The sequence below is a fragment of the Peromyscus californicus genome, unplaced genomic scaffold (genome assembly GCF_007827085.1).
Source record: "Peromyscus californicus insignis strain IS unplaced genomic scaffold, ASM782708v3 Scaffold_21__1_contigs__length_65335640, whole genome shotgun sequence".
In the NCBI taxonomy this organism is placed as follows: Eukaryota; Metazoa; Chordata; class Mammalia; order Rodentia; family Cricetidae; genus Peromyscus; species Peromyscus californicus.
In genome coordinates this window covers 62,440,053-62,463,727 of record NW_026294514.1, presented here as the reverse complement: position 1 = coordinate 62,463,727, position 23,675 = coordinate 62,440,053, and the positions used below count along the sequence as shown (strand labels likewise).

General features: G+C 39.2%; 1 protein-coding gene across 5 annotated transcripts in view; it reads left to right on the top strand.

The window, feature by feature from the left end:
* Dis3l2 (DIS3 like 3'-5' exoribonuclease 2) overlaps positions 1-23,675 on the top strand; it is a 330,432-nt gene that overhangs the window by 162,240 nt on the left and 144,517 nt on the right. For all 5 annotated transcript variants that reach the window (XM_052750513.1, XM_052750515.1, XM_052750512.1 and 2 more), the window contains one exon: positions 2,575-2,748. In XM_052750513.1, coding sequence (XP_052606473.1) covers positions 2,575-2,748 — 174 coding nt within the window. The remainder of the gene's footprint in view (positions 1-2,574; positions 2,749-23,675) is intronic.

Sequence of the window (23,675 nt, the reverse complement as noted above, 5' to 3'; positions counted from 1 at the left end):
GCTATGATAAAACATCATGAACAAGGCAATTTATTTAAAAAAAAAAAAAAGCAAGCATTTAATTAGGCTTACAGTTTCCAAGGTTAGAGTCTTGACTGTGGGTACTACACAGTGTCCCTAGAGGGTATGGGCTGGTAAGCAGGTGTATATGGACTGTGGAGCTACTCTTTGATGGCTTTTGTGTGAGAAGTGGGGCTCGCCCAACTGCAACAACTTCTGTACTCTAGTATCAGGCCACAGGTCAGAATTTGCTAAAAGTCTGCCAATATGACAGCAGACCCTTGATTCTCATTTACTGCTGTGCACCTAAGAAGTCTGGCAGCCTGGCATCCACCCTTAATATAGGAAACAAAATCTTATTCACAGAAATTGAATGACTCTGGTAAAGGCCCTAATGCCAGATTGAGGCTCCTTGCAGGAGAAGCTAAAGGTAGATTTCCTGATCATCCTAGTGGGTAAACAGGCATATGTTACAGAGAGGTGGCTGTTTTGGTTTCCCCAACACCCTTCCCAGAGACAGCTACTTAAGGATGGGATCATGTTTCTGATTTGTGTCTGGATTTGACACTGAGTTCACACTTGTAATCTGTATGTGGATGAGAATTCTTACAAGAGTAGAGAACTATTCATTTTAATTTTTATTTAATTAAAATATAATTACATTATTTCTTCGTCTTCTTCCTGCCCCTTCTATGCCCCCACTCCCTCCCAAATTCATGGGTCTGCCTCTTCTTTAACCATTATTGTTAGGTATACATATAAACAAATAAATATTTAAATACAACCCGCTGAGTTCATTCATTGTTGCCTACATGTATGTGTTTCTAGGGCTGACCGACTGGTGTTCAGCCCTGGGGATACTAATTTTCCTTTTATCAGCAGTTGTTAATTGTAGCTCTTCATCTAGGGGTGGGGCCACATAAGAGTTCACTCATTTTAGTGGGATGTTGACTGTTGTTGGGATGATTTAGGTCTTCTTTAGGCAGCTATGTTGAAACTTCATGGGTGCAGCTTCCTTGTCAGAGGTAGAAGGCACAATCTCACCGCAGACTTCCTGCTCTTCTGACTCTTACAATTTTTCCAGCCCCCTTTCCCATGATGTTTCCTGAGTCTTATGTGCAGGAGTTGTGTTGTAGATGTATCAACTGGGACGGAGCACACCCTGGTCAATTGTTCTCTGAATTTTGACTTGTTCACTGTTGGTGGGACTGTGAACTGGTGAAGCCACAATGGAAATCAGAGTGGAGAATTCCCAAAAAGCTAAAAGTAGATAGAGCATATGACCAAGCTAATTCTCCTCCTTGGCTTATGCCCAAAAGATTCAGCATCCTACTCTACAGATGCTTGCTCAGCCATGTTCACTGCCACTCTGTCCCAAGTAGCTAGGAAATGGAAACAAGGCTTAAGTTGTGAATGCCTTTCAGTTGATGACTAGATAATGAAAATGTGGAGTATATACACAATGGGATTCTACTCAACGTTAAAGAAAAATGAAATCATGAAATTTGCAGGTTAATGGATAGAGCAAGAACATATTATACTGAGTGAAGTAACCCAGACCCAGAAAGACAAATGTTATCTGTTCTTTCTCATTTCTGGTCCTTAGCTCTGAATTTATCCATTTTAATATATGAGACACACCTTTTAAAAGATAGAACTCAAGTCATAATGTCAGGACTGCCCCAGTATATGCCATCTTGGATTTTTTGTTGTGGGGTTTTTTTGTTTTGTTTTGTTTTAAGACAGAGTCTATGTGGTCTTGGCTGGTGTGGAACTTGCTGTGTAAAGCAAGCTGGGCTGGAACTCAAGAGATCTACTTGTCTGTGTACTACCACACCCAGCACCATCTTGTTTTGTAAAAGGCCAAGCCTAAAATAAATATGAATAGTAGCTTTCTGCATGGCTGGATTGTAGACTTAAATTTTCTTTCAGTTTATTTTCTCCATAATAAACATAACTTTTGTGTTTGGATAAAATACTTTAACATTTTAAAGGTAAATTCTAATAGAATGGCAAAACAAGTATGAACTCCAGCTCTAACTGAGTGAGCATGACCTAAGGTATTTATAAGCATCTGAAGCTCATAATTTGAGCTCTGTCTTCTCCCCTAATGTTTCTAGGGACTGGGCTGAGCTCTTTCCTCCTTTCCTCTAATCATCATAATTTAGCAGCAAACTAAGTTGGTTAAACTTTTCTGAAGGAGCTTGCCAAAAGATCCCTGCAGAGATTTCATAGTATCACTGTTGAAGCTGGATGTGCTGGCATGTTCCTATAATCCCAGCACTTGGGAGGCTGAAGCAGAATCCCCAGTGGGAGGGCAGCCTGGGCTATATAATGAGACTGTCAAAGGTGTTTGGGACCAATTTTGTCTTCTCCATGAGGAAAGTGGCAGAAGTTCCAAGAAGTTCTGCCTTCTGCCCTCTTCCCCTGGTCAGACTTTGTTCTGGAAGGTCCAGTTATACTATGGTCATGGACTTCATAAGGACTTTCATAGTTACTCATTTTAGAGAAGAGACTGGGGCCTACATTTCTTTGTTCACTAATACAGTTGTCCACTCTCTGCTCTATCCACAGGCAGCTGGCTAAGAGTCTTGGGCAGGCTGGTGAAATCGAGCCTGAAACAGAAGGGATCCTGACAGAATATGGTGTGGACTTCTCTGATTTCTCTGCAGAAGTTCTTGAGTGTCTCCCTCAAAGCCTGCCCTGGACAATTCCTCCTGATGAGCTAGGCAAGAGAAGAGACCTAAGGTAAATATGGGGAACACTTGGTAACAGCTGTTCCTGCTCTGTCTTCTCTCCCAATGCTTCTAGGGGCTGGACTGAGATGTTTCCTTCTTTTTGTCCGATGTTTGGACTCAGTTGCAAATCTGGTGCTTCTGTGCCAGAGGTCAGCAAGTTATGGACTGCCAGCTAAATCCAGCCCACTGCTTGAGCTCATTTACTGAAGATGGATTTCAGACTTTTTAATAGTTGGCAAAATTACAGTAATAGTTAACAGTTAGGAATAGTTAGTATTTTCCTAAAATTTGATATGAGATTCGTAGTTCCTTGGTCAGTCAGATTGCAGTAGAACACGACTGTGCATGCTTCTTTGCTTATGTATTCCTCGGCCATTCTGCATGGCAACTTCCAAGTAATTCCAACACAAGTGTGGCCTTTTGCAGAAGTTTGCTTCTACAATGGTTCTAGACCATTCTAGTTTCTAAAGATGCAGGTGCCTTTTCCTATTCTCTCCTTGCTCGACCCCAGAGTCTCCTTTTAAAAAAGGCAATGCTATCCTATCTGCTTAGAAGTGCTTCCTCTAAACGGGCCTCTCTAGGCACACAGCAGAGGATTCAGGACCTTGTGCTTGGAGTCTCATTTTAAAGCTTTACTTTTAGGTCTGGAATTTATTGGAAAGTACTTTTGTGGTATTTTTATAACAACATCTTCTTTGAAGATGTTTCTTCATTGTGGGATGTTAGTTCTCTTCTGATATTTCTCTTCAGAATTTGGTTTCAGTACTGGCATTCATTCTGGATGCCACATGGAGATACTTAGAACCAAGAAAGTTTTCATACAACCCACCATGGAGCTGTGGAAGGTTTTTGCTAAGGTTATCCCGTGTCAGAGTCTTTCCACTACACTTGCTTGCTCTGTAGCTGAACTTATGGTGTCTTCAGCTCCAAGTGTCCTATGCTCCACCGAGTGTGAAGGTGCTTTCCTGCCCTCGCATGTGTTGTCTCTTTTTGGAACTTACTGTCTTTTTTTTTTTTTTTTTTTTTTTTTTTTTTGCTGTTCTTGCTGAGAGTTTGTGAGGAAAGTGAGATAATAGTCCTTTCCTACTTATCAGTGTGGTTAATGGAAATATATGTGTATTCAAACTCATTTGGCCCAAATGGGATGTTAGTAATAACCTGTACGCCTGAGTTCTTGCCGGTACATAGAGTGTTATCTCCTCTGGGGCATTGAACCTGAACCTTCTAGAACCTTTGTTGCCTCATGTATGATTGAGAAGTTTACTGAGATCTTTGATTGAATTAGACTATATAAAAACTTTAATAAAGCCAAATGTGTTGGCACAAGGTTGTACTCTCAGCATTTGGGAGAGTGAGGCAGGAGATTCAGGCTGTGCCACAGGTCTTGTATATGATGAAGATATATATATATATTCTTGTAGGAAATTGTCAAAGAGTAAAAAACATGTGAAAAAGGCTAAAACCAAACAAAAGAAAAGGGAAAAAGTAATAAGGAATGATTAAATTCTAATAATAGTTATTATTATTTGAAGTATAACTTAGTACCGATTCAATTTTAAATGTACCCTTTACCCCAAAACTCTACTTACAAAAATATGTACTACTGAGAGAAATGTACAAAGATTTATGAGCAAAGATTTTTCATTGTTGTTTTTTTTTTTGTTTGTTTGTTTGTTTTTTTTTTTTGTTTTGTTTTTTGGTTTTTCCAGACAGGGTTTCTCTGTGTAGCTTTGCGCCTTTCCTGGAACTCACTTGGTAGTCCAGGCTGGCCTCGAACTCACAGAGATCCGCCTGGCTCTGCCTCCCGAGTGCTGGGATTAAAGGCGTGCGCCACCACCGCCCGGCCTTCATTGTTGTTTTATTGTAAAGGGGAAACAGGAGACACTGCTAAGTCCTTCAGGAATGGAATGACTTAACAACCTATGGTCTATCTGTCCATATGATAGATAACATGACCATATGATAACATGATAATATGATCTGTCCTGGAGGGAAGACCATCAAATATTGTTAAATGAAAGAAGCAAACTGCAGGTTAATATGAATATAATCCTATTTTTGTGAAGTCAGTGATCCAGAGCTATATAAGTACACATACACACAAAAAAATCACATGTATGTGTCTATACATATATACACATTAAAATATGTTTGTGTAGAAAATGATGTAGAAGGAAGTAAATCAAACTGGTCACATACATGACTAACATGGGAAGTTGGTTCAAGGAGCAGTAAGAAGACAGGGAAGCAGCATTCACTGTTCACTTAGCATACTATTCCATTGCTAAAATCTTTAAAATAACTGTAAGAACTTATAAATACAAATGTCAGAAGATAGATATATTCATTTCTGACCTGATCATAATCTGCAGAAAAATACTAAACATTTCAGTGGTCACAGGGGCCTAGAGCTGCTTCAAGTTATCCTTTTATGGCTCCATCTTGCCTTTGGTTTGGCCCTTGTTGCCTTCTGGGCTGACCTACAGAATAGACCTTGCTCTGCAGAAAGCTTCTGTTAAAGTCTTAACCGTGTGCCCTCAGAAGGGGCCCAGAAGTAGAGAACGTTTGTGATGTTTTCTGCTGTTAATGTAGTAACCAATATTTAGAAACTCCTTAACTTTCCAACGTTCTCATCGCCATCTGTCCCCAAGATTATGTTTCTGAAATTCACATCACCTTCATTTATTCTTTTACATTTAACATTTTTAAATGGTTTCTTGATATCTAAAAATAGTCATCTTTAAACATTGGTGAACATGCATTCCCACTAATGCATGTCTCTTTAAAATGATAAAAAAATTGCTGGGTGGTGGTGGCGAATGCCTTCAGTCCCAGCACTCGGGAGGCAGAGCCAGGTGGAACTCTGTGAGTTCGAGGCCAGCCTGGTCTATAGAGTGAGATACAGGACAGGCACCAAAACTACATAGAGAAACCCTGTCTTGAAAAACAAAACAACAACAAAAAATTATTTAAAAATTTAATATATTACTAATCTGTTGTTTATATTTAAACCTAAATGAAAGTAGAAAAATAAAAATGAAATGAATTTTAAATATTTTAATATTTTCATGAAAGGTATTAAAAACTGTGTTTCTTTATATTGATAATTTTACTTTTGGTAAAAGCAATTCAACTGGGTGTTATTGTTGTTTTTAAACTTTGCTTTAATAACTTGTAGTATGGAAGTTTAAATATCTAATTGTAAGTTCTATATGTTTTGTTTGTTTAGACAGTGTCTCAATATATAGCTGTGACTGTCCTGGAACATGTTATGTTCCACAAGGAATTCACAGAAATTCACCTGCCTCTGTCTCCCAAGTGTTGAAACTAAAAGCATGCGCCACATAGCTAGCTAGCTAGATAGATGCATACAGACAGGTGCTGTACAACTGACCTGTATCCTTATTCCTATTTTAAAAAAATGAAAGTATTCACTAAACCATAATACTCATTTTTTAGGTTCTATGCAAGAATTCTATCCAAGTTTATTTGAAACACGGGTAATATGTCTCTGTCTTTTCTATGCCAGTCAGTTCTTGTGGACTGGTTGAAAAGTGCTGCATTATTAGCTTTTGGTTTTATTTGCTTTGTTTTTTGAGACATGGTCTTACTCTGTAGCTTAAACTGGCCTTAAACTCCAGTCCTCCTGCCTCAGCCTCCCAAATGCTAGGGTTACAGGCTTGCACCATCTTTCCCAGTGTTAGACATTTTTTAAAAGCTCATAATCTTCAGCAAACTCTTTCAGTGACATCGTAAAATCTAGTTGAAAAGTTCTGGTATGTAGTTTGGGTGTGTACATGTGAGCAATTTAGTAGTTTGTACATAGGCACAATTTTAAACTCCAAGTAATGTGATAGTAGAAGCATTTCAGCATGTCTGTTAGAAAGATCTGGATATGGAAGGCTCTGGGTTTGATCCTGGCACTGCAAACCAAAAATAACAAAACACTGTAATGTTCTTCTGAATATAAACATGGTATTATGTTTTCAAATTCAGTAACCCATTTTCCTTAATGTTAAAGTTCTATCTTCCTCTTGAAGGGACACTCACTGTGTTTAGTTTTTCTAAGTTTCTCAAAGCCTCTGGCAGCCATTGTCATGCGGTCACAGCCAGGCTGTGATGAACTTCTACAAGAAGGGCCAGTTCTGCTACGTTCTTGGTGCTACTGTTTTTGGGAGCACTGTTACTGTTATCTTAAGCTTCTACATCTTTCCAGTAATATTTTAATAAGTGACCTGTGTTATAAAGGTTAATCTAGCTAAAACTAAGTGAGATCTGCAAGTCTATGTAAGCAGGCATGGCAAATAACTGTAAGTCACAGCTGATTCAGGAACCAATGAGAGAGTCCATGGTATGAGTTTTTTCTAGAATGTTGACTCTTTTATTTGCACATGACACTTATACTGACCCATACATGTAGTCAGGTCACTGGGGGTTAATTCATGAATTTATGTAGTCTTGGTGAATTTCTAATTTTTTATGATAAAAATGTGTATAAAGTAAAATCTGTGACTTTGCTGATGTGTTTGAGTTGGATTAGCTTCTTTTCTTTGACTGATATGATAGGTTTATTTAGTTTATCAACTAACAAATATTTGTTATATGCCATCCCTGGACACGGAAATATGGTAACAAATAGAAATACATATGAGTTTCTGCCCCTATGAGTCTTCTCCCTTAAGTCTCATGTCAAAGGACATGAATGAAATCTTTTAAGCAATAGTCAGATAGTTAAAGTATTTAAATAATTTGATAAATTTAATGGAGAGAAGTAGTTAGAATAAGTATTTTGTAATAGTGTGATACATTCTTCTCTGAGATTCCCATATCTTCAAAGGCATTTTAAAAGCAGCGTTCATTTTCCTGAATTTGACCAAAGAACTCAGATTGAGTCCTAGTGCATGCTATAAAGTGTCTTTTATTGAATAAATTAATAGATATTCTCCAAAATCCCAAAGCTGCTCTTCTGTATCTTTTTAAACTTTTCCTCCTTGGTTGCTGAAACATTTATATATATTTTATATGTATATGACATATATATACTATATGTATGTGTGTATATATATACATATGCATGTGCCAAGCATTAAACTGAAAATACAAAGACAACTGAGGTGTAGCACTTTATCTTTAGAAAGTCAGGTTCAGGGCTGGAGAGATGGCTCAGCCGTTAAAGGCTAGGCTCACAACCAAAAATATAAGAGAAAGTCAGGTTCATATTGAGGTAAATACGACAGAGAGTAGCAGGTGCTGCAATATGGCTATGAACACTGACCAAAGCTAAGGTCACTGGTTGGGTGGACTGAGAGCTAAGAATCAAGGCAGTATTTAGTAACTGGAGTGACTGAAATCATCTCCATTTTAGTGACAAGCTTGAGCTACAGAATGACTATGTACCATTAGACTGTGAGATCCTCTGACAAGACTTGGAAGCCATCTGTAGCTTCTTGCTCCTCTCTTCCCGGGTCACCATGCCTTGGAACCTGCAGTGTTCCTCTGGCTGTAGCTACGTAAGAGCTTCTACATACCCATTTAGGTTTGGTATTTAACAATTATATTTGGAACAGAAAAGTTCCATCAATCTTTAAACCTCATAATCCAATTATGTCAGTAAAATTCCAGTTTTTTAGTCCAGTGGAATTGGGGTAATATTTTGCAAACTGAAGTTGAGAGAAATAGTGTTTATTTTGAAAAGAAAAATGGTTGGTTAGCAGTTTTTAAGAAGCAAGACTGGTGTGAACTCACAGGGGTGATCTGGCCCTTCTGATTGCACTCACCATTCTTTTAGACGTTTGGCTCCCTTCTCTGGAGAATCCCTACTTACATGGCCTAGACTTGTAGCTCTTTTTAGCAGGGCACTTGAGGTTAAACAACACCATTCCTACAAAAATTTGGGGACTAGGAAAATACTGTGTCTGAAGGAACTGCTTAAAGTTGGTTGTATCTGAAGCCTGAGAAACTCCAGGGTTATTTCCAAGACTGGTTGCATTTTTTTTCTCATTTCATTCATATTGTTTTGTTTCCTTTGTTACTAAACTAGAATAGGAAACTGAAGCTTAAAAGTTCAATTCAAGTAGAAAATGAAAACCTAAATTCATTGGAGGGAAAAATACCGTGTTAACCTGATTTTTATGTTTTCCCAATAGCTATTATTATTGTATACATTTGAATCACATCACTTTTTGGTAAAGCCATGAGCTTGATTGAAGCAGGGATGGTTTCTATAGCTTTTTACAAGAGAGTTTGTGGTATCTATTTCTTTACTATTCCCTCAATAAAAAGGAAGCCCAGTGACCTCCACTGGACCATTACAAATGTGAAACTTGGCACTTAAAATTGCTTGCTCTAAATTTTCCAATTGCCTTCTCTCTCTCTCACTTTTTTTTCCATTTAATGTCGTTCTGCCAACTGGTGATTTTATTATTATAAACAGGACATTGTATTCACTTTTAAGAAGAAATATGAAGCTGGAGGTAAAATTACAAACTGCAGCTTCTCGGCTGCCAAAATAGAAAACAATGAGCTAAAAATACTGAGCACAGAAAGGTGTTGTGGTAAGAAATATTGAAATATCTTCAAGGTGGAGAGGTCCCAAAGAAATTTTCTTCTTACTCCAGGTAAAACCAACCTTGAAATAACAATTTGAAAGGAGAGTCATATAATACTAACCTCTTTCAGGTCAAGTCTTTTGTGGGAAAGCTTTCAAACATAACATTAAATGACTAATGATCTTACTGTTTATTGGGAAGTCCAGTATGATTAAATTGCCATTAGAAAAAGGTTCCTCGGAGAAAGCAGGGTGGCAGTGTAGAAGAACACTAGAAGTCAGTCCTATCTCTCCGAGACCCTCCCATGACTTTGAGCAAGTCAGTTAATCCCGGGAAAGATTGGATAAGGGTAATCATTGTCATCTTTTGTAATGTGGATTTTTCTGACCAGATTAGAATTTTCCAAAAGGTGCTGTTGTAGGTAAGGTGTTCCTTGGGATTTCAGAGGATTCCATGGGTCATGCCTACATACATTCCTTGAAGTTTCAGTAGGGTTATAGAGCGTTCCATGGGTCATGCCTGTGTTCCCTGGGGTTTCAGTAGGGATCATGGAGAAAAAGTGTTCGATAGCAAATGCTTTTGGAAAACAATTGAGTTAATATATTTCTCTGAACCTTTTCTCGTGGATCATTGAGGGAATTGGTATTTCATTGAATACACTTCTAAAAATGCTGAACTACACAGTTCAAACCTTTCTGTTACCCTTGATCTGGCTAGGGTTCTTTGGTTCTGCTCAAATGGAATTGTTGAGTAGGTGAGGAGTGGCTCATCTGGTGTTGGTAGTCATGGGACCTTGAGTGCTGAGGATTTATGGGCTGAACTGAAAGACTCAGGGGCTTATTGTTTCAAGACCAGGAACTCAGGACTTCCTGCTTTAGACCTTAGAAGACAGACTCATAGTTCTAAGTACCTCGATTAGAGGCTGACTCTTCTTATGCCAGCAGCCCAGCACTCGGTGGCTGGTGAAATCCGAGGTATAAGCCATAGCTAGCTCCAGCAGCAGTTAGTGCCAGCTAGCGTCACAGCAGTTCACCCTTGGGTATTAGAACTCTTGGCCTTTCCATGCTGGCTAGGGTTGCAGTTCTCATGCCTTGGGCATCAGGACACCTGGCCTCCAAGGTGTGGAGCTCCCTCCTAGGGACTTGGACCTGCAGTGTCCCATACCCACTTTCTACCATCTGGAATCTTGACTCCTCTTGTAAGATCCCCCAGATCTTAGCACAACAAAGGCATCAAGGCACCATTCTGACCTAAGAGCCCAGCATGTAGACTAGAGCACCTGCCAAAATGAGAACAAAAGCCTATCCATCTTAGTCCATAGTCCTGGGAAAGTCCCTGAGTGTACTAACCTTGCTTTTTGGCTTCTGTAGCTCTGCTTATTGCTAATTGTTCTTGATAATTGAAGTGAGTCAACCAGGATATGGTTTTTGTACATAAAAAGCCAAGAACGGGAAGGCTCATGGCTACACAATTTGGGCAAGTTCCCTGTATAGCCTGCTGGCGGGCAAATAAAGGCTTTCTATTGGCTGTAAGAGTCTGTGTTCTTTGAACCTTACTACACTCTGTCACTTCCACAGTCTTTATTATCCACTACTTCTTCACAGCCACACATAGTCACGCTGCTGCTGCCACCTCTTCTGCCTTTCTTCACAGTATCAGCTCAGCCTGCCCTAAGAATAAAAATCATAGGGGGCAACAGAATAGTCTTTTATTGGACTTAATGTTGCAACAGGTGGGGTAGATACTTCAGATTGACTAAAGTGAGCCAAACAGTCAGGATATATACGGAGGAAGCTGAGTGTGTCGAGAGTTGTAACATGCAAATGAAGGATTGTATTTGCATCAATTATAGCATAGTTTCCAGTCCCACCATGTTGGTGTCTTGTTGAGTTATTCATGCAGCGCTCTCCCTTCTTTCCATCTTGTATGAGGATAGGTGCAGGGTCATCTAAAGCCACTGAAGCTTGTTTGCCTGGAATCCTGCCTTCCAAGGCCAGTGCAGTTTGGAGTAGTGGTGCTGGAGCAAGACCTCTAAGAGCAGGTGCCACGGCTTCATTAGTAGTGTTCTTGCAGCTGCAGTGTCCTCAGAGTCTGGGACCTGAGGAGAGCTGGGTCTCGATTGGTTTCACTTCTCCATCTCTCAGTGCATAACTTTGTATTTGAAACACCTTGCTGAATTAATCAGAGACATCTATTCTGGGATTTAAGAGAAAATAGTGACTATCTGCCACCTTTCCCTGAGAAGTAAATCAATATTGGCTGTGTGCCTTCTCTCCTCACCAAGATAAGGGCTGTGCTTTAAAACTCAGTTACTTCATTGCCCTGGGAGAGCTGGGTCTCGATTGGTTTCACTTCTCCATCTCTCAGTGCATAACTTTGTATTTGAAACACCTTGCTGAATTAATCAGAGACATCTATTCTGGGATTTAAGAGAAAATAGTGACTATCTGCCACCTTTCCCTGAGAAGTAAATCAATATTGGCTGTGTGCCTTCTCTCCTCACCAAGATAAGGGCTGTGCTTTAAAACTCAGTTACTTCATTGCCAGCAGGATGCCATGCCATCCTTCCTTAACTATAGAGGTAAACAAGGTTAGATTGGTTGGCACCTGGAAGAAGCTGTCAGTGTCCTTTGAAACTACTAGTAATATTATTCCTTTCATGTCAGTCCCAGCTCACTGTGAACCAACAGGAAACTGGTAGAGAGTAACAAGGATTAGTGCACCCACACCAGGGGCTATAGTGGACATTCTCAGTTGTAAGTGTGTACTTTCTTTAGTACTTTGCCAGCTCCTAGAACTTACGGTGAATAACACTACTCTTAGAAAAGAAAAATAGTCAAAGATGAGTGGATTTTGTCCTCAACTGCTGTGGGATGATCTGTATGTCAAATGCTCTGATTGGTCAATAAATAAAATACTGATTGGCCAGTGGCCAGGCAGGAAGTATAGGTGGGACTAACAGAGAGGAGAATTGAGAGAACAGGATGGTGGGAGGAGACACTCCCAGCCACCACCATGACAAGCAGCATGTGAAGACGCTGGTAAGCCACGAGCCATGTGGCAAGGTATAGATTAATAGAAATGGATTAATTTAAGCTATAAGAACAGTTAGCAAGAAGCCTGCCACGACCATACAGTTTGTAAGCAATATAAGTCTCTGTGTTTACTTTGTTGGGTCTGAGCGGCTGTGGGACTGATGGTAGACAGAGATTTGTCCTGACTGTGGGCAAGGCAGGAAAACTCTAACTACACTAAACAGATGCAAAATGCCTTGTTCTTATATCTTAAATTAATCCATTTCTATAAATCTATACCTTGCCACGTGGCTCATGGCTTACCGGCGTCTTCACATGCTGCTTGTCATGGTGGCGCCTGGCAGTGTCTCTCTCCGCCTTCCACTTCCCAGAATTCTCCTCTCTCCTTGTCCCGCCTATACTTCCTGCCTGGCCACTGGCCAATCAGTGTTTTATTTATACCAATCAGAGCAATTTAACATACAGATCATCCCACAGCAATGCCTACTGGCGAGAAGACAGTTAATTTATGTTTTATAGTATAGAAATATTAATATGGGGGTAAGATGACTAATTTGTACATATTCTAAATAAAATATTCTAGAAATCACAATGATATGAAAAATAATTTCATGTAAGTGGTTTAAGATTCAGAACAGATGAGGGTAAAGAGAACTGATTTTAAGGATTATCAAGTCTCTTTGCTTTTCATAATGAGATTATTATTTCAAATACAAAGAAGTTGACCCTTTTAGATTGCTAGTTCATGGTATCTTTCTTAGTCACCTATTCATGGACCTGTTACTACTGTCTAATTCCATAACATTTCTGTCATACCCAGGGGAAATCCTATTAACTCTGACTGCACCATGCCCTGTCTCTCTCTAGCAACCACTAATGGACGTTCAGTTTCCATGATGTCTCTGTTCCGAAATAAACTTTCATGTTTTCCAGCCAGCTTTTCTTTAGCATAACGTTTTCAAGTTTTATCTGTTTATAACATTGATCAGAATTTCATCTCTCTCCATGCTGACTAGTACTGCATTATAGCAGTGTGCCCACATACTGCTCATTAGTTAGTGAAACAGTGCATTCTACTTCTTCACTAGTACAAATCATTCTGCTGTGAGCATTTTGATATGGTTCTTTTGTGGGTATATGTATTCAGTACTCTTGGGTATTGCTAACTGTGGGATTGCTGAGTCGTGTGGTCAGTCTGTATTTAAACTTTTCAGTAACTGTCAAACTGTTTTCCACATGGTTGCACCATTTTTGCAATTCCATCAGCAATGCACGACAATCTCAGTTTCTCCATTCCTCACCAACACTTGTTACATGTATTGTGTTTATTAATTTTTTGTGTATGTGGTATGTGTTCATGTGCACGTGGGTACATGTGCATGTGTATGCATGTTCCTGTAGAGGCTAGAAGTTGCTGTCAGGTGTCTTCAGTTGCTCAACACCTTAGTTTCTGAGGTAAGATCTTTCCCTGAACTTGGAGCTCCCCAACTCAGTTAGAATGGCTGGCTGGTGAGCTCCAGGAATCTCCCATCTCTGCCTCTCCAGCACTGGGATTACAGGTGTTCACCACAATCACTGGCTTTTACCTGGGAGCCGGGCACCAGAGCTCAGGTCCTCCCTCATGTTTATGTAGTAAATGCTTCAGTTCAGGTCATCTCCCCAACCCCTTTTTTTTTTTTTTTTAATTTTTAAAGTTAGTAAACGAAGTAATAGGTTCCATTGTGGATACATTTTCATCATTATGCTTTGATTGTTATTGAATTGACTTTCCCAGATTGGATTATCTTGTCACCCTTGCTGAAGATGATCATAAATGTATAGGTTTATTTGTGGACTCTATTTTGTGTTTCTGCTACTGCCGTGTGTCTAGATTACTGTAACCTTGTAGTGAAAACCTTGGGAACAGAGAAGCACAAGTCTTTCTACTCTACAGTTTTCCTTTCAAGATTTTGTCACTGTCTGAGCCTCTGTGTTGTATTTCTCTATGCATTTTAGGATCAGCTTGCCAATTTGAGGAGCAGGGAACAGGATCTTGTATTTTGTTAATAATTGTGTAAAGCCTGTAAGATCAGTTAGTGTTGCCAACTTAACATTGTCTTCTTGGTATCTTTCTCTTTGTTCTATTTATTTTAGTGATATTTTAGAACATCCAAATACATAAACTTTCATCTTTGTGCTAAATTTGCTTCTACATGAGGTTTGATTATATTGTAAATAAGATTGCTTTCTTAATTTCATTTTCAAATTGGCCTTTGCTAATATTTAGATGTACCATTGATATTTGTATGTATAAATTATATAACCTTCAGTCCTCCAGAATTCATTTATTAGCTCTTATTATTCTGAATTCATTAGGATTTTCTTTATTTGGAAATTCATGTCATCCAAAATGCAAATAGTTTTACTTCTTTCTAATCTGAATGCCTAGATTTTTCTTTTTCTTATTTCTTAGTTGCTCAAGCTAGAACTGTTAGTTGGGTAAAAATGGTTGGGAGTGGGCTTCCTTGTCCTGACCATGATGACTGAACCTTTTAGTATTAGTTGTGATGCAGACTGTGGGGTTTGTAAGTGTCCTCTGTCTTGGGGAAGCTGTTCCCATCATATTCTAGTTTGTTCAGTACTTTTATTTTCTTTACAGGAAGAGTACTAGATTTTGTCAAAATTTTTTTCTATTGAAATGATTATGTAGACCCTTAGGAATAGTTGAGGCTTTCCCAAAGTCCTCTATGGGCATCTCTTTTTCCAGCTTTTCTTTTTTACTTTTGGTTAGCATCTTATTTTCTTTGCTACTAACCCCATCTTCAACAACCCTGGTTGTTGTAATGCTTTTGTACTGAGTAAAGTCTGATGCAGTTGAAATTAAACAGTTTCTATTATGGGGATTTTTAGGGAAATATCTGTGAGACTGCTTGCCTTGCCTTGCCTTCAGACTGTTGGTTTTCAAGGCCACTACAGAGATGGGGCAGGGACAGAGGACCTGTGGTGGCTTGAATGGGAGTAGCCCTCATAGGCTCATGTGTTTGAATACTTGGTCCCCAGTTGTTAGAACTGTTTGGTAAGGTTTGGGAAGTATGGCATTGTTAGAAGAGGTGTGTCACTAGGGGTGGGTTTTAAAAGCCTACACCATTTCTAGTTAGCTTTCTGCCTCCTCATGCTTGCATATCAGATGTAAGGTCCTCATGGACTTACTGCTCCAGGGCCATGCCTGCCTGCCTGCCTGCTACCCTACACCCTGCCATGGTGGTCATGGACTCTAACCCTCTAGGACTATAAGCTTCAAATTAAGTGCTTTCTTTTATAAGTTGTCTTGGTTATGGTGTTTTGTCCTGACAATAAAAGAATATCTAAGATAAGACCTTACAAAGTTCACTATCCCTGTTGACATTCAACCATTTTTCCTGAATAATTTTACCTCGATTCTTATAAGCCTTTGACTGAGTTGTAGAATTCTGAAAATGATGATTTAAATAATTTTTAAGAGTTATTGCATGTATATAGTAATTGCTTTGAAGTGGTCACTCTCAAATCTCAAATCTTTTTGATACCTGGGTTGAAAACAAAGAAAGACAGTATCCTGCAGAAAGTTTTAGAAAAGTAACAAACTTGCTGGGAAAGAGAACAGAGAGCAAAAGGAACAGAGAATTTGAAAATAAGAGCAGCAGAGCAGTCAAAGATGTGTGGTGGGCAAATCATTCCTAAGATTAGATATACTTGGTAACCCAGTGTTCCTAACAGTGTACATTAGAAAATGACCCAATAGTTCAGGAAACAGCAACAAAGGAAACATGTTTCTCAGGTTTCTGTGCATCACCTGGTCTGCATCCAGCCGTTTATTTCCCCCAGCAGTTTTACTCTACCATAGTTCTGTGGCTTGCCCACTCTGTCCTCAGTTGCTAGGCACATTTTAGCTTCTGTAACTATGGTTTCTCTCTCTGAACAGTTAGGCGTGCACTGCTCAGTTCCCCCTTGGCAGTTTGTTCATTTGCTATCTTGTGTTCTGACGGAAGTTTGCATATGACTCTGATAGGACAGACTCCTCCTCAAGAGGAGGGTGGTCTGCTAGCAACCTCATGTTTGTAGCAGCTGACTTCACAGCACTGACTGTTTAATAGAGAGCATATGTGAGGAAGTGTAATAGGATAAAGGGAAAGAGAAAGAGGGGCAATACCAAGCTTTTATTTACAACTACAGAAACCATTCATTTACTCAATGTGCTGTATGATTTTTAGCAAATGCTAAGATTCATTCCTGTTTCCTTTTGATACTCTGAAGAAAATAAGGATAAAACATAGTTTTCAAAAACATATCCTTCAAAGAAGTTGTAGTTCAGTGGGAAAATTAGGTAGGAAAACATCAAAGAGATTAAAATTACTGTTATAAAATGCTAAACACAACTTCAGTTTCTGACAAAGATGGAGTGTCCTATTCTTTCCTGGTCCTCCTCCTAAATGAAGCATGGGAGTAAAAGAAGACTGTGAAAGGCGGTGAAAGAAGCCTGGGGGCATGTCTCAGGACTTAAGAATAACATGGAATTCCTCTTTGCTTCCTTCATGTCTCAGGGTTCTGCAGAAGTTACCAAGGTGAAATGTTCATAAAGCACAGAAAGGTAACATTGAAAACCCCACCTCCTCTAGTCAGAGGAGAAGGAAGGACATGGTTTAGCAACCGAAGATGTTTCTTTGGCAGTACCCACCTAATGTCAGTCACATGACACCTGAAAAGCCCTCCTTCCTCCTGCACACACACAGTTCCTATGAGGCTGAGCAAGATGTTAACGTTGGACACAAAGCCATTGGAAAGCAAGCAGTGATGCTCTAGTTCCCACACCTGTGATGGTCATGGAGCCCAGCAGTGAGTTAATCTTCCACCCTGCTGACTGTGGACAAGCAGCATTCCTCTTCTCCCTTGAGGTAGATCTGAGAAAGTAGCTGATCTTTCTTCAGTGTGTGCAGAAGCGGTTGGTGGTACTCTCATTCTCTTCCCAGACAGGAGCAGCAGAACTAAGCAAGGAATTGCTCTGTGCCTCTCTCAGTGGGAGAGCCATGCTCTGTTTCTCTCCCAGGATAGGATTGTCACAGCCAAGGAGGAGGTGGCCCCATTGCCAAGCAGTGGAAGAGGTATGTTTGAATTTCCCCTACTGAACTAATACTGACAGAGCTGAACTTGGAGCAGATGATCTTCTAGTCTCTAACCAACACATGGAGGCCTAAAGTCTGCTTTGTTTTAAGTGAAAAAACAAAACAAAATAAACAAACAAACAAAAAAACCAGCCCTCACAATGCGGGGAGGGAGAGAAGAAGAAAATTATGGATCTGATACAGGACATATATCTGGGATATGTAACGAACTCTTTTTTTTGTTTTTTTTTGTTTTTGGTTTTTCTAGACAGGGTTTCTCTGTGTAGCTTTGTGCCTTCCCTGGAACTCACTCTGTAGACCAGGCTAGCCTTGAACTCACAAAGATCCACCTGCCTCTGCCTCCCAAATGCTGGGATTAAAGGCGTGCGCCACCACCGCCCGACTTGTGATGAACTCTTATAGCTTAGCAATAAAAGGCAAAATAAAATTTAAAATGGACAAACAATGTGAAAATATATAAATGCCTGTTAAACACATGAAACATATTAACATCATTCATCAGTATGAAAGTTAAAATCAAACCCACAATGCGCTACCATTCTCACTATCCCCAAGGATAGCTTTAGCATGAGAAGCTAGTGTTGGTTAGGAGCATTCATGTACCACTGGTAAGAGTGTGTATTGGTTCAGGCACTGTCAAAAATGGGTCTCAGTCTCCAGAGTTAAAGACAGAGGTGCCTGTTGAGCAGCAGTTCTGTTCCCACAGGATTGAAAACATGGCCACAAACAAAATGTAAATGAATGCACATAGTAACATCTTAAAAAATGTCTACATTCATGAATCAGTGTAGTATTGCCCACATAGAGGGATGAAGTACTGATACAAGCTACAGTGCGCAAAAACCCTGAAAATATTATACTTAGCAAAAGAGGTGAGGTACAAAGGCTATATATTTTATGACTCTGTTTTATGAAATACCCAGAAGGTAATCCAAAGATAAACTCTTTTATTTTTATTTATTAATTTATTTTTGGCTGCTAAGGGCTGTGGAGTCATCAAGTAGTGACTATTATGGACATCAAACTCTTTTCTTTAAAAAAAAAAACAAAAAGATATGTGCTTGCATACGTGCCTGCATGTGTATGTATGTGTGTGTGTGTGTGTGTGTGTGTGTGTGTGTGTGTGTGTGTGTGTGTGTGTGTGTTACATGTATGGAGGTCAGAAGAAAGCACTAGGTTCCTGGGAACTGGAGTTGCAGGTGGTTATGAGCTGGCCAACGTAAGTGCTGGGAACTGAACTCAGGACCTCTGGAAGACCAGCAAATGCTCTTAACCGCTGAGCCATCTCTCCAGCCCAAGAGTTCCTTTTCTTAATTACTGAGCCATCTCTCCAGCCCAAGAGTTCCTTTTCTTGGTGCTGAAAATGTTTTAAAGTTAGATAGTGGTGTTGATGACACAACTCTGCATTACTGAGAAACCTTTGAATAGTATGGAATAAAAGGGTAATGAAGTTTATGGTATATGACTTTTATCTCAGTATTGCTACCATAAAATATCAATGTGTATAAGCTACCATATCAACAAGTATCATATATTCTTTATCTGAGGTAAGAAGCCAGAGGTGAGGGTATATGTCTATAATCCCAGCACTTGAGATGCTGAGCAGATGATTGCCAGTTTGTGGACAGCTTAGACTAAAGTAACAAGTGCTGGGCCAGCTTAAACTACATATCCAGATCTTGTCTCACAATGAAGGCAGTGGGGCTGGGGATGTATTGCCATAGTAGAACACTGGCCTCGAATGTGTGAGACTGTGGATTCATTCCCTAGTACTAGGTTTTTTGGTTTTTGGTTTTTTGGTTGTTTTTTTTTTTTTTAACGTGTGTGTGTGTGTGTGTGTGTGTGTGTGTGTGTGTGTGTGTGTGGGAGAGTGTTGATATAGAAAAGCATTTATAAATGTTCAACATCCAATGAACTAAAACACGAGAATTACTTAGTTCATAGGAAAAGAGAAAAATGTTAACTTGATAAAGACCACCTACAAAAACCTTCAAAGAACATGCAAGATAAATTAAATGAAGCAAAGAACCCATAAGTAGAACCACACAAATGTGCGCTGTTGATTTTTGACAAGGGAGTAAAGGAGTTGGGTGGCAACTGGGTAGCCTTTCAACAAGTAGTGCTGGAGGCACTTAGCGGACACCGGCTAATAAATAAACCTCAGCCAAGTTTCATGCCATATGTGAGAATGACCTCAGAGTTAATCATCCATTGAAATATAAAATGTAGAGATTAGAGACTTAGAGAGAAGACAATAGGATGTCTAGAGGATGTTCTAAGTGCCGAAGAACTCTTAGACTTGGACACTTAAAGCACAGTCCACAAACAAATAAAGTGGGTCTCATAGGATTAAACGTTTTTTGGTTTGTGAATGACCCTGGTAAAAACAAAAGCTACAGACTGGGAGAAAATATTTGCAATTAAATATTCAGCAAGGAGCCAGTAACCTAAAATTCATTAAGAACTTTGAACAGGGTGAGGGAGACGGCTCAGCAGGTGAAAGGTGTTTGCCACACAAGCCTGATGACCTGCCGTCCCTCCTGAGCCCATGTGAAAAGTCAGGTGCAGCGTGTTTGGGAGCTTGAGGTCAGTCTTACCCACAGTGAGTTCCAGGCCAGCTAGGTCTACATAGTATGACCCTGACTCAAACAATAACAGCAAGAACCCCATAACCACAAAAATTTGTACCTTTAACTTTTTTATTAAATTTCCTACCTAGTAGCTTCTTTCTGCTGTAAAAAAAAAAAATATATATATATATATATATATATATATATATATAATTTAGATCAATTTTTCCAAAGTTTTTGAAATTGATAATAATGTATTTTATGTAATGAATATAATAATAATATAATATGATATAGTTGATATGATTATTATTTATATAGTAGTAGCTATTATACCTATGGACTTGAGCAAGGTGCATAAGTACTCTACCACTGAGCTATATCCTTAGTTTCTTGATTAAATTTTTTTTTTAAGACAGAATTTTACTATGTGGAACTGGCTAACCTATTGCTCACTATGTAGACCATGTGTTCGAACTCACAGAGTTCTGCCTGCCCCTGTCTCCTAATTCTGTGATTAATGGTGTGCACCATCATACCTTGTAGCACGAATCCTGATTGGTCTTAAAAACCAAGAGCCAGATATCGGGGTAAATGCTGAAAGATAGAGAGACAAAGGAACAAACCACAGCCACCTCTCACCTCACCAACTCCTCAGCTGAAAAACCTGAGCTCCTGTCCCCTCTCACCTTATATTCCATTCTCCACCCAGCCATATCACTTCCTATCTCAACCTCCCTAGTGCTGGGATTAAAGGCATGTGCGCCTCCCAAGTACTGGGAGCAAAGGCGTGAAATCCCAAGTGCTGGGATTAAAGGTATTGTGTGCCACCACTGCCTGGCCTCAATGGCTAACTAGTGGCTGGCTTTGCCCTCTGATCTTCAGGCAAGCTTTATTTGTTAGATCATATACAAAATAGCACCACATTTCCCCTTTTTGTCTAAAATTTAAAAAAGGTTATAACTAATATAGGAACGACTATATACAATAAGTACAACAACTCTATACAATATATACAGTCAAATTACATTAACAATGTCCATCCATTAACATTTGACAAATTCAGAGAAAATACTCCACTGTTTATCCTATCTTGTTGAGTCCAAAGTGTAGTACCTAATTCACTTTCTATCCTAACTTATATTACCAACTGAATATCTTTTGATGTCACCAAACTATCTTTTGATGTCTCTCAAACTTCCACACTTTATACCTCTTTAGTGAGTTTCTTTTATGAATTTGTTAGCAAGGAAAACTATAACTATAACTATCTAGTCTTCAACTCCCTCAGGGACCCGAGAATATTAACTGAGTAAGCAGGAAGTGCAAGCAAGCAACTTCCAAAAATTGTGAGAAATGACAGAAACAGCTGTCTGAACAGTCACCCAAGGTTCCTCTGCAATGTTGGGGCATCCATCTTCGGCCTACAGGCCTAGCTTATCTGACAGACTTATCTGTGAAGTAGGATTTTCTGAAGGGCTGTCCTTACCTTGTCTTGGCAAAGTTCAGCAGTCCTGCTTGTCCCATTTGAACAGCATAGTGTCAGCAGTTAAGGCAAGGGCATTTTCTTGCCCAGTGGCTAACTTTTGCCACAAAGAAAGTAAACTCCATATGGGGTTTCTTTGATGCCCATCATCTTCTCTGAAATACATTCATGCTGCCACGAGCAAACATGTCTCATTGTCATAAAAAAAAAAGCCTATGTTACTGAAACATCTTAAATGCCATATTCTGTAGATTTCTGAAGTGTTTGAAGACAATCTGTCTATCTAAAATGTATCTCTGTTTGGCCTTCAAAACATACCTAATATGGCTACAAGTTTGATTGTAATAGGTGACTAATTACTAACTTGCATTTCTTTATTATCCTAAATAGTTTGTAATAATAACTTTCAAAGACTAGCAGTTTGCCTTACATTGTTAAATGAGATGTATAGGTACAATACCTTGAACAAGATTAGAAATTATGTACAGTGTGTTCTAACAAAAATAATCTCACTTTGTATCAATATCAATGTAAAATATTTAAAACAAGTAGTTGCTTTTTGGGTTTAAAAGTAGATTCAATAATCTATTCTTTTATCCTATCATATTTGCATACCCCTTTTTTCATTTTCTTTTCTTTCTTTTTTCTAACAAGAACTCTGAATCTAATCTCCTTTGTTCAGCTTTTTTCCTGACCATTTCCAATACAACTTGTAACCAACCACATTAAACAATGACAAATATCCATAACCCATTGAAGGACCAAAAACCACCCACCCCTTCTCTTGGAATTGTGGGTGTCGTGTTCTTTTTTTTTTTTTTTTTTTTTTTATTCGAGACAGGGTTTCTCTGTGTAGCTTTGCACCTTTCCTGGATCTCACTCTGTAGACCAGGCTAGCCTCGAACTCACAGAGATCCACTTGCCTCTGCCTCCCGAGTGCTGGGATTAAAGGCGTGCGTCACCACCGCCCGGCTGGGTGTCGTGTTCTTAAATTTACTTCCTGATTCTAGGGGCGATAGCATTTTTAGAGGTTCCTGAAAAGAAAAATTGGGGTTGTCAAATCTTGGGAGAGGTAGCTGTATCATTTGTTGTCCAGTCTCTGTGTAATGGAAAAGTACAGGGCTTGTTTCAAGTCCTGGCTAGAGTAGACTGTGAGGCTGGATCATCTCAGCTAGCTACCTTGAAATTGTCCTGAGCAGTTTGTAGTCCAAAGCCAATCTTTAGGTGGTGTTTGTCAGCTTAGTGTCCTTATCATAGTCCATGTGGAATCGTCGTTGTGGGGCCCCATCATCCTTTTGGAGACTTCAAAGGTCACTGTTAGGCATGGTCACGGTTCATTGCAGAAAACTTAAACATTTTAAACGTCATATGCAGCAGATTTCAAAGAAGTTAGAGGATCAATATTTGTTATGTACATCCAGAGTACAAAAACTTAATTTCTAGTTACCTGATGGAGACTCAAACCTGAAATCATGTACAGGAAGCTAGATGAAGCCTTTTCTAGAATTAGTTAGTACTCTATATGACCATTAATATCATGACAAAAAGTTTATGAGTTTGGGGATAATATTTATACTTTTAAGAAAAGCTCTAAGCCGGGCGGTGGTGGCGCACGCTTTTAATCCCAGCACTCGGGAGGCAGAGCCAGGCGAATCTCTGTGAGTTCAAGGCCAGCCTGGGCTACCAAGTGAGTTCCAGGAAAAGGCGCAAAGCTACACAGAGAAACCCTGTCTCGAAAAAACCAAAAAAAAAAAAAAAAAAAAAAAAAAAGAAAAGCTCTAAATATATAAGATAAAAACCAAAGGATTATAAAATTAGTGGCAATAAAATAGTCCCTAATTTTTTGTTTTTCTTCTGTCCCATATCAGGTGGCTCTTCTGACATGAGACAGAGATTTTGAATTTTCCTTTAATAAGCATGCTTGGGTTTAAAGAAGGAGAGAACCACCTTCCAACTCCAAAGCCAGCTTTAATTTTTAATTGAACTAGGACTACATAAAGACCATTTGTGTTATATGTCTGTAGAGAAGAGCAGAAACAAACATATAGGAAGACTTATGAAATTTTATCCTGTTAGATATGTGATATACCAGTAGGTCAATTTACCCTTTTCCTTGAGACATTTTTTCTGGATGATTTGTCCTTTTTCTTCACATGTCTC